Source organism: Hyperoodon ampullatus (assembly GCF_949752795.1).
Source record: "Hyperoodon ampullatus genome assembly, chromosome: 6".
Taxonomy (NCBI): domain Eukaryota; kingdom Metazoa; phylum Chordata; class Mammalia; order Artiodactyla; family Ziphiidae; genus Hyperoodon; species Hyperoodon ampullatus.
In genome coordinates, this window is record NC_136919.1 from 39086590 (window position 1) to 39098931 (window position 12342).

The 12342-nt window shown below is 37.7% G+C and overlaps 1 protein-coding gene across 2 annotated transcripts in view; it reads left to right on the plus strand.

The window, feature by feature from the left end:
* The window catches only part of SLC35D2 (solute carrier family 35 member D2), a gene marked incomplete at its 5' end in the record, with an annotated part of 52407 nt that overhangs the window by 16874 nt on the left and 23191 nt on the right, over positions 1-12342 (plus strand). For both annotated transcript variants that reach the window (XM_079706341.1, XM_079706342.1), the window contains 2 exons: positions 1484-1570; positions 8177-8244. In XM_079706341.1, the coding sequence (XP_079562467.1) occupies positions 1484-1570; positions 8177-8244 (155 nt within the window). The remainder of the gene's footprint in view (positions 1-1483; positions 1571-8176; positions 8245-12342) is intronic.

The window sequence follows — 12342 nt, forward strand, 5'->3', positions numbered from 1 at the left end:
TCCTGAAGTTTGTGATGTTTGTTCTCAAGTGTAAGGATAAACTTGGATAAACTTTCAAACTTACCCCATTTGGCTGTTTCTGAAATTTTCCATTAATATTAATTTGTGGCTTTTTTACTTTTTTGGTCATATGCTGATGATTTCTAGTAGGCACATGGTAACAGGCACCAAAGTTTTTTTGTTTTCATTTTCCTTTAGTTTATAAGGAGAAAAACTTAAAATTATAAAAATTGTATCTGTTAACTAAATTTTAAATTGTGAATCTGGAATTTATATGATTAAACATTATTCTAGTTAAATGTTTTGCTAATAAGGTACTCTTTGCACATCGTTTTAGGGAGAAAAAAAATCATGAGGAAACAATATCTTTCCTTAAGGTCAAAAAATTTATATCTTTATGGTTCAGAGTGAAAATATGTTAAAAAGTACTTTAATAGATCAATAATATGTGGTAATGTGCCCTTTGTAATGCCCAAGGCAAATAAATTCACTGGATTGTACTCTATTAAGGTAAAAACGTTTATGATTTGCAATTTGTGGGGGAAGAAGCCAGCAGACCAAATTTAGAAAGTCTGAATTGTAGAATATTTTAAATAAGTGTTGGTATATTTCTGTAAGAATTATAAAGTAAGTCATATATACAAACTACAATTATAATTCAGGGTGGGCTTGAGTTATATAAATCTATTATAAGTATTAAGTTTGTACACTCAGGCTCAAGGTTTAGGATGATAATCATTTTGAAGGAGACCTTAAATTTTTGCATCCATGATAATCATTTTGAAGGAGACCTTAAATTTTTGCATCCTAATGTGGAGAAAAGTAAGTTCTAAAATTTGTGTAGAAAGATATTAAAACTTTTTATTTTATAATAATAATCTGGAGTATTTCTGATATACCTGGTGTAATCCAGATTAATAGCATTTGAATGAGATGTTTTTGCAACACCGGCTAGATTGGAGAGAAAAATAAATCCCTTTTAAAGTTTGTTTTGCTCTTAATTTGACTTTTGTGTTATAGAAATATTAAACTTTACAAAATATGTTTATGTGTGGAGTTTGCCTCCCTTACCCCTTCCTTTCATCCCCACACTTACTTTCTGGGGTAAGGTGACCATATGCTCAGTACATAGGAAGGATGGTCCAGGATCAACAAGCAGCCTCACCGCCTGTGGTCACTCTGGTCAGTTTTGGGGACACCATTCCTTTTTCCCACTGTTGACGTTCCTTGAGCCCCTTGAGATGTCGTATATATGTTATATTTGATGTTATACTTTTTGCCTATAGTTCTGGTGCAATCTATACGGTGGCAAGAAAAACAATTTTAATATTTCAAGGAATGATAATTTTTTTGGAACCTAGAAAATGGACTTTTCAGATATATATATATTTTTGGTGAATCTCTTTTCTTTTGATGATGTGTTTGTACCTCAAATAGTCTTTCCAGATATTTTGCTGAAGTTTTTCTCTCCCCTTTTCTTTAGATGGCAGTTACCATAATGATGCTATATGTGTCCAAGCTAAATAAAGTAATTCACTTCCCTGATTTTGACAAGAAAATTCCTATTAAGGTATGTGATGGAAAGTACATATAGCTATGATGGAAGATGTAGAAATGCTATAGAATTACAAATTGATCTTAAGAGTACAGGTCCGCTTCTGTACACATGTGCTTCCTGCTGGCAATGGGTAGAAACTTCTTAGTAAAGATTTCATATCATTCAGTGGTCCACTAATGTAACATAATAATAGTAAAAGTATGTGCTTAGCAATGGATATTAAATAAATACTATGTGTCTTCTGAAATGGCAAAGCTTTCTAACAGGAATTGGCAGGCTTATCTGGTAAACGACCAGATAGCAAATAATTAGGCTTTGTGGGCCAGACCATCTCTGCTGCAGCTATTCAGCTCTGTACTATGAAAACAGCTGTAGATGATACGTATATAAATGAATCAGTGTAGTTGTGTTCTAATAAAACTTTATTTGCATAAATAAAAGATGGGTTAGATTTATCTCTTGGGCCCTCCCAATTTGTTGATCCCTGTTTTAAATTTTCATTTTTAGCTTGGATTGATAACAGTTGTGAGTAGAATGATGAATAAACACATTTTGATATACGTAGTTTTTTTTCCACGGTGGAACTAGAAACATGAGACCTGCCATTCCTTCCTGGGAATGTGGAATGGAACTAACTTTTTTATTTATTTATTTATTTTGCAGTACGCGGGCCTCTCACTGTTGTGGCCTCTCCCATTGCGGAGTACAGGCTCCGGACGCACAGGCTCAGTGGCCATGGCTCACGGGCCCAGCCGCTCCACGGCATGTGGGATCTTCCCGGACCGGGGCACGAACCCGTGTCCCCTGCATTGGCAGGCAGACTCTCAACCACTGCGCCACCAGGGAAGCCCCGGAACTAACTTTTATTGTACAGTTGCTGAGTGACATGCATGAGGCCAGACATTTAATTCCTAGAGCAATCCCATACGACAGGTGGTATTAAATCGATCATGGTGACATTTTTGGATTTAGGGAGGTTAAATCAGACTGCAGTTCCTTGAGAGTGAGGACCTCACATGGTTTGTTCACTGCCATGTCTCTCAGGCCTGGAAAAACACTGGCATCTAGCTCTGGATTATTCATCAGGTCGACTAAGCACATGCTTACTGCATCAATAATCAGGGACATCCACAAAAAGAGAAAAACAAAATATTGAAGTATAGGAAAGGTATTAACCCAATCATCAAAAGAAAAATCAGAATATTGTTGGGGTTGCTTACACTTAGCTTATGATATAATTTTTAAATACTTTGAACAATTGTGAAATATGATCTAGACATAGGAAAAAAGGCATCATACATGACTGTGTAGTTGAATGAATAATTACCCTTGTAATCATTACCTACGTCATGAGATGGGATCACACAATCCTTCTTTACCCACTATTCTGACTTTTGTAGTAATAATTTTCTTGCTTTCTTTGTAAGTTTTCTAAATTTGTATGTATCCTTGAATTCTGTAGTTTAGGTTTGCCTATTTTGGGATGTTATATAAAGGGAATTAAACTCTATATATTCTTTTGTATCTTGCTTCTTTCACTTAATATTATGTTGGTAAGAGTCATCCACATTGTTGTGTGTAGCTGTATTTTATTTTCATTGTATAAATATATTACAATTTATTTATCTGTTTTACTGTTTATGGTAATTGGGGTTGTTTCTCGTTTGGGCCCTAGAAAAATAAAAAGTACTGTTCTGAACATACTGATAGTTGGATCTTGATGCACAAGTATTAGTCACCTAAGGCTCCCATAACAAAATACCACAGACTAGGTGGCTTAACAGAAATTTATTTTCTCACACTTCCGGAGGCTGGAAGTCCAAGATCAAGGTGCCAACAGGGTTGGTTTCTGATGAGAGTTCTCTCCTTGGCATATAGACAGCTGCCTTCTCACTGTGACCTCATGTGGCCTTTACTCTGTGCCTATGCACTCCTGGTGTCCCTTCCTCTTCTTATAAGGACACAAGTCCTATTGGATTAGGACCCCACATTTATTACCTCATTTAACCTTAATTACCGCCTTAAAGGCCCTATCTTCGCATGCAGTCACCTGGGGGCTAGGGGTTCAAAATGTGAATTTTGAGCAGATACAGTTCAGTCCAAAACAGCACATGTGCGTGGGTTTTTTGGGAAGCTTATCAAGAAGTGAAACTGCTGACTCCTAGGGTGAGCATATTGTCAACTTGAGTAGATAATGGCAAACTGTTCCCCCAAGTGGTTGTACCAGTTCCCACTCCTGACGAAAGTGCGTGAAGGTCCCTATTGCTCCTCATTCTTGCCAATCCTTGGTATGCCAATCATTTTAAATTGTGCTGATCTGGTGGGTGCATAATGACATCTTCTTGACTTTTATTTGCATTTCCCTGTTTATTAATGAGGTTGAGTGCCTTTTCATTTTTTAGTGCCCATTTTGATATCCTCTTTTGTGAAATACTTGTTCAAGACTTTTGCCCATTTTTCTGTTGGGTTGATGTCTTTTTCTTACTGATTTGTGTAGGAGTTTTAAAAAATATATTAATGATAGTCCTCTTCTTAGTTATACACAGCATTACAAATATATTTCCCCGCTCTGTTTCATATCTTTTTATTTTCTTTATTATGTATTTATCTTGTATTCCTTTATCATGTATTCCTTATCATGAAAAGGAATCTTACTTTTAAAATAGTTAAATTTTATCAGTCTTTTCCTTAATAATTAATCACTATTTTTCTTATTTAGGAAATTCTTCCCTACTCTGAGGTTATGAAGATATTTTTCTAGATAAAAGATATATTGTTTTTCAGAGTTAGGTTTTTAATCTGCTTGGAGTTGATTTTTGTGCATGGTGTGAGGTAATGGTGTACAATTTCATTTATTTTTTCATTTGTCACAGACTCAGCTGAAAAGTTTATCCTTAATATTGTGCCACTTATATCATGGTACTATTTCACATATGTTTCTAAGCTCTCCATGCTTTTTCATTTGTCTATTTGTGTTTCTGCACCATTACCTCACAGTCGTAATTACTATTGCTTTATGCAAAATCTTGCTATCTGGTAGAGCAAGTCTTTCCTCCTAAGTTCTTGGTTCTTCACATTTTTATGTGAATATTAGAAGCAGGTTGTCAAGTTTCATGAAAAATAACCTTTTGGGATTTTGACTGGAATTGCATTGAAGCTCTAACGCAATTTGGAATGAATTGACATCTTTAAAGTATTGAATCTTTCAATCCATGTACATGGTATACATACCCCTTCTTTAACTGCCCTCAGTAAAGTTTTATGATTTTCTCTATAGAATTCTAACAGTTTTTATTAGATTTGTTCTGAGGTACATCTTTTTTTTTTTTTTTTTTGGCTATTGCATGTATCTTTTAAAAACAGGGGAATTCCCTGGCAGTCCAGTGGTTAGGACTCCACACTTCCATTGCAGGGGGCACAGGTTTGATCCCTGGTCAGGAAACTAAGATCCCGCATGCTGCATGGCACGGCCAAAAAACCCCCAGATTATTTGGAAAGTTAGAAGTATATCCACTAAAAAATTATTCACAATGTAAAAGTTGAGAGTTATATTTTATTCGGCGGGAATTTTTAGTACTTCAAGCCTGGGAGGCAGCATTTCAAGTAACTGTGAGAGAACTGCTCAGAGGAGGTGAGGTGAGGACCCAGGACATATAGGAGTTTTGCAACAAAGGGCAGGTGGTCTGAACGTCAAAAGATTATTGTTAATTAAAGAAAACCGGATATGTCAACTTAAGGAATTTAGAGCTTTTCTATATATGGGAAGATGCAAGAGTCTGGGCTCACTGAAATCATTCCTTTGATATGCAGCTCAGCTATCTGGGACCAGTATCCTGTGTTTTTATATCCTGAGTTCCTCAGGGCTCACCAGCTCACCATAGGCTGTGGCTGCAAAGGTGTGGCTGCAATGGCTGGTGACTGTGACATCCTTTGTTTGCTGATATGGCAGGACATATTCCACTTCTCAGCTACATATTTTTATCTTTCTTTTGTATATTGTCTTTGTATCTGCAACATTCTAACTTTCATTTCTTTTACTTGCCTTACTGTATAGCACAGGACCTACAGTGCAGTGTTGATAGAAATGGAAATACTGGGCATTTTTGTCTGATCTCAAAGGGGAAACTTTTAATATTTCGCCATTAAGTGTATTGTTTGCTGTAGGTTTTTTTGAGATGCCTTTTTTCTGTGTTCCAGTTGCCTTTTGCTGTAGGGACACAGACACTACCTCTGGATGGAAGGGAGTGTCAAAGTCACATTTTAAGAGTATGTGAGAAGAGAGATATTGCTACAGCCATTATGTCTGATTATGGATTTGTCTATTTCTCTTGGCATTTCTGCCAGGTTTTTTGTTTTGTTTTATGTATTTTGAGGCTGTATGATTAGCTGCCTAAATTTTTTTTTTTTTTGATTGCACCTAGTGGCATTCGGGATCTTAGTTTCTTGACCAGAGATAGAACCCATGCCCCTTGCAGTGGAAGTGCAGAGCCCTAACCATTGGACCGCCAGGGAATTCCCATAGGTGCCTAAAATTTTAATTAGTTAAATCTTACTGGTGAATTAAAGTGTTTAATTGTGCACAGTGGAACTCCTCTGTTTCAGTTCTTTTAGTGTTCCCTTGGAATTCAAAACAGGCATCTCTAACTTATCAAATTATAAAGTTGATTAATTAATGCATTAATTAATCAGCAGGGGAATTAGCACAAGTAATTTAGCCCATGGTTAGCAGAAACTAGAAGTCAGTACTGTCTTTATTTTGAATTGTATATGGAAATAGGGACAAGTGATTCTCTTCAACACCTAAGAACCTCTAAAGTTGTAATATCACCAGCCGTGTGATTGTTGAGTCAGTTGTACACTGTTAACCAGAATGTTGTTGACTGAAAAAAAATGTGCAACGTAAAAGTTGAGAATTATGTTTTATTTTGTGGACAAAATGAGGACTTAAGCCCAGGAGGCAGTCTCTCAGATAGCTCAGGTGGCTCTGAGGGACTGCTCCCAAGAGGTGAGGGAAGGGCCAGCATATACAGGAGTTTTTGCAAAAAAGACCAGGTAGCTGGAACTTCAAAAGATTATTGTTAGTTAAAGAAAGCCAGATAGTATCTCAAGCTAATGAATTTAGTGCTTTTCTATGTATGGGAAGATGCAAGAGTCTGGGCTCATTGAAATTATTCCTTTGATGTGACCTTAGCTATCTGGGACCAGTATCCTCTTCCTTTCCATCCTGAGTCTCCTCAGGGTGCACCATGGGGGTGACTGCAGTGACTGAGGGGTTGGCAGTGGGCAGCCTGTTTGTCTCCATCCTGAGTTCCCTCAGGGCTCACTTTCAGGGGGGCTGTAGTGGCTATCAAGCCATCAGGCTGCAACATCCTTTGTTTACTGATATGGCAGGCCCAAACAATTTTCATTTACAATGTTGATGAATAAAAGGGAAGGTCCTGGATCTATTTTCTTGCTTATGTTTCTTGAGCAAATTTCCTAATAAAGAAATTCTGTAACTTTTTTGCAGATGACACATGGTATTTAAAAATCTTTCAAAAGATATCTGAGTTGCACGCTTAGTGTCTTTTTAGTGGAAAAAGAAATGTTGGAGTCATCTTGATAGCTATGGAGTATTATATTAGTTAAAAAGTTCTTAAAAGTTATCGTATGAGCTTATGAAGGGATTTTTTTTTATTTATGGAAGACTAGGTGTTACATTTTGTCTCTTTTTCAGTGTGTTCTGAATAATATTTCTCTTAACAATCAGAAAATAATTCAGGAGCTCAGAGCTCAGTAAACCTAATTCAAGTACAAGCTACATTGTTTAACCTTGGTAGATATTTAATTATTCTAGGCCTTTAAAACAAATAAAGTAACTCCAAAGTAATGTGGCCAGTATACACAACTTTTTTTTTTTTTTTTTGCGGTACACGGGCCTCTCACTATTGTGGCCTCTCCCTTTGCGGAGCACAGGCTCCAGACGCGCAGGCCCAGCAGCCATGGCTCACGGGCCCAGCCGCTCTGTGGCACGTGGGATCCTCCTGGACCAGGGCATGAACCCGTGTCCCCTGCATCAACAGGCGGACTCTCAACCACTGCACTACCAGGGAAGCCCCATATACACAACTTTTTGAAAGTGTCACCAACTGTGTGACACATCAATGGGATATAGACCTTTGCCTTTGTCCAGAAAAGTGCATATATGCATAGATAACAGAAGTTTGCATACTTTTTCAATGGCCTTCTGAATCTCATTCATAAACTATATTTATATAGTTTATCAGCGATAAACACCCATCCTCAACTCACCAACCTGGCTAGGGATCTCCACCTAAGAGAGGTGCTTGTTTAGAGCTTTCTTTTAGGGAAATAGTCTACTAATGTGGGCAAGGTCAAGAATTCCATTTCTATCCAGCCTCCACACCACCACCATGATTATGGATATCACTTCCTACCTATTTTTTGATCACATGGAGAAACTCATGATGTGTTCTGGATTCTGGAAAATTTAGTCATTGCAAGGAAAGGAACTCAGAATGATTTGCTTACTGATGGGGAGTGAATGTCACCATTTTTATATATGAAAGAAAATGTTATTAGAGTACTAACCAAATATTCTTTCTTTTTTTATTGAAGCTGTTTCCTCTGCCTCTCCTCTACGTTGGAAACCACATAAGTGGATTATCAAGCACAAGTAAATTAAGGTAGAGTGCAGGATAATGGTTTATCGGAGTCTTCACTTGTTTGCTTTTAGTGTCACAAAGACCAGCTTTGATTTTTCAAGATATTGCTTGGGCTACATATAGAAGACAATAATATTCCATATTTTAAGAAAATAAGGTAGAGTTTTGAATTTAATTTGATAATGCTTTAGAAATGTTAAAAAGCTGATATATTTTTCTTTATGTTCAAGTCTGAAGATAGAATGTGAGATCTATAGAAATCAAGATAGAGAAGGTATGATTTATTCAGGAAGATTCATTTATACGAACATGGTTCTGTGTAACTTTTGGTTTCATCACAGTTTTATAAAAGCAGGAATATTCTGTCAGATTTGGTGTAGGTCAGGCTTGGTACAAGGAGAAATAAATGACAGACGTTATTTTCAAGTATGTGATATATACTTCTGAAATCTGCATTTGCATTTATTTTATGGTCCTTTGACTACTCTGTTAAAAGTCACTGCAAAAATGAAAATAGAAGTGTACAAAGACCAAGTCATCCTATAAATTGGAAAGCATGATGTGAAATATGTAGACTAATGAACACACATTAGGGTGACAAACCTTATGAAAAAGATATGAATAATGGGAAAATAAAGTCTGACCAAAGGGTGACAGTAATGGAAGGAAACCTGTTTGTATAGGGAGAAAAGAAAAATGGCAGGTAGGAGGTAGACCAGAAGGAGAAAGTATGTATAAAACTGAGAAATGTGAAATTAGGCCTGTTGCCTTTCACTCTTGTTTGGAAAGGACAGATTGTGGTTGTTGTGAAAAACAAAATGTCCAATACTGTTTTTAGTTACGTATTTTGGTTGTTTTGTTGTTTCCTTCTGGGATTAGGACAGTCAATTTTCCTTAATTGTCTTAAATTTGTATTAAAACTCCCTGTGGTAGGTGCTATTGCTGTGTTGCCACATATCCTCTTGCCCTGTCTCTGAGCCCACCTGCAGTGTGGGGATGCCTTCAGTTACCCTCATAGCTGCCCAGCTGCACTGGGGGTCTCTGCCTCACAGATGAGGACTTCTTGTTTTAGTGATCTTACAAACATCTTTATTACAAGTGTTCTTCAACATTTCTCTACATGCATAGCAGAAGAGGTAAGATGAAGGCTTCTTGGGTGCTGTGGGGGCTTTCAGCAAGTGAGACTGAGGAGGAAGGAAGGAAGATTGCTTATACGTGGTGTTATGTAGTATGTTTCTCTGTCTCCCCTATTTTCCATAAACTGGTAGTTGGTCCTAGAGGCTTGATCAGATTCAGATTCAATTTTTCAGGCAACATAGGTTTATTGGTGATGTTGGGTTCCTTCTACTGCATCACCTCATGGGACACATAATGTTTTATCCCACCTTTAATGATATTTAATTGATCAGTTCCACTTTTAATGATTTTAAGGGGTCAGTCTGGTCCCTTCATTAGAATGTTTCCCATCAATTTTTCATCTAATGGTTTTAGCCTCTATTGATGATCATTGTCTAGATCCATTATTTCATTTCAAATTGAAAAATGATGATTTTCTAACTATATCACCCCTTCTACATTAATTGTCTAAACTTCCTCAATAAATACAAACTTTCATTCACCATATCATACAGGAAAGGCAGGATAAAGCTTTATTTATAAATGTTCAGAGTAATAAATTAGTGTCCTGTCACCTTCAATAGTGAGTTGTTGTTTTTTATTTGTTTTGTTTTTTACCATCATTATTAACTCATGCATTTTCATTTATTTGAAACAAGTCCCTCATGAGATATGCATTTTGCAAATATTTTCTCTCAGTCTATGGCTTGTCTTTTCATTCTCTTAACACTGTCTTTCAGAGCAGAAGTTTTGATTTTAATGAAGCTCCACCATCATTTTTTCTTTCACAGATTGTGCTTTTGGTGTTGTATCTAAAAACTCATTGCCAAACCCAAGGCCATCTAGATTTTCTCCTACATTATCTTCCAGAAGTTTATGTTTTACATTTAGGTGTATGATCCATTTTGAAGTTAATTTTTGTGAAAGGTATAAGGTCTGTGTCTAGATTCAGGTTTTTCTACGTGTAGATGTCCAGTTGTTTGAGCACCATTTGTTGAAAAGGCTAGTCTATCTCCATTGAATTGTATTTGCTCCTTTGTCAAAGATTAGTTGAATATATTTGTGTGGGTATATTTCCGGGCTCTCTATTCTGTTCCATTATTCTATTTGTTTCATTTACTTAATGTTTTAATTCATTATATAAATACTTCTTTTGATGCTCAAATTATATCATCTCAGGTCAGTGGGAACCTCTTTGAGTTGACTCCTATGTTCTAGGGCCCCAGTAGTCTTTGATTACTTCCTTGCTTCCTGGCACATGATGTCCCAGATTTATTTGGACTTTTCCTGCCATTTCTCCAAGGATTCCCTGGTTATTTTTAGTGTGAGGTTGAGGCCATAGTCTGGGTGCTGGATATATTTAGAAGGAAGGGCTAACACAGTATCCTGATGAATAATATGTAGGGTATGAGAAAAAGAAAGACCAAGATGCCTTCATGGTTTTTGGCCTGATGAAGTGGAAGAACAGAATTGCTATTGATTAGGTCTATATCTAGGAGTAGGATTGCTGGGGTATGGCCATTCTGTGTTTAACATTTTGAGGAACTGCCCAGCTGTTTTCCAAAGTGGCTGTGCCATTTTACTTTCCCACCAGCAGTGTACGAGGGTTACAATTTCTGTACATTCTTGCCACATTTGTTATTGTCTATCTTTTTGATTATAGCTATCGTAGTGGTTGTGATGTCGTATCTTATTGTGGTTCTGATGTGCATTTCCCTGATGATTAACGATATTGACTATCTTTTTTTTTTTTTTTTTTTGCGGTACACGGGCCTCTCACTGTTGTGGCCTCTCCCGTCGCGGAGAACAGGCTCCGGACGCGCAGGCTCAGCGGCCATGGCTCATGGGACCAGCCGCTCCACAGCATGTGGGATCTTCCCAGACCGGGCACGAACCCGTATCCCCTGCATCGGCAGGCGGACTCTCAACCACTGTGCCACCAGGGAAGCCCCTCATAAGACATTTTTAAGTGAAGTTCCTGAAAATTCTTTCTGCACTGCTCTCTGGTTGTAGTGTGAAACCCCTCCTAAGGTCTGGTCAGGAGGAGCTGCCCACCCCACCCCCTAAACGCTGTGGTTCTGACTTTCCTTTCTTTGGTCACCATCTTCTCAGGGTCACATTGGAAGCAGATGGAGTTGTGTTTTTCCAGCCCTGGCAGTCTGTGGCTGTGCATTGAGCTGTGTCCCGGAATCTCTGGGTTTTGAGAGTGGGTGAAAGATTCATAAGTATTTTTGAAAGGCAGTGAATGTGGCCTCATTACATAAAGTTTTAGAGAAAAATTACCCATAATTTTATCCTCTAACATACTATTTTAAATACTCACTTTCAGTCTTTTTCCATATACAGAATGTATTTTATTACAGTTGTAGACTCTACATAGTTTTGTCACCTCCTTGATTTATTTAACATTCGTTTTTCAAGAGTGGTAAAGTTTTATATTATAGAATTAATGTATAATGTTCTCCCAAGTGGATTTATCATAATTTATTTAATCATTGCGTTGTTTGATATTCAGGTTGTTTCTGATGTTTTTCCCAAAGACATTACTGTAATGAACATGTTTGTGTGCATGATTTTTTTTCTTTCCTTTGGGTTATTATCTTAGGGTAAGTTTCCCAGCAAGGAGTAATTAGGTCTGGGCTTCCCTGGTGGTGCAGTGGTTGGGAGTCCGCCTGCCAATGCAGGGGACACGGGTTCGAGCCCTGGTCCGGGAAGATCCCACATGCCGTGGAGCGGGTAAGCCCGTGCGCCACAACTGCTGAGCCTGCACTCTAGAGCCCGTAGGCCACAACTACTGAGCCCATGTGCCACAACTACTGAAGCCTGCACGCCTAGAGCCTGTGCTCCGCAACGAGAGAAGCCACCACAATGAGAAGCTCGTGCACCACAACTGGAGAGAGCCTGTGCGCAGCAGCGGGGACCCAACGCAGCCAAAAATAAATAAATTTAAATAAATTAAAAAAAAAAAAGAAGTAATTAGGTCCTAGGTTAGGATCATTTAAT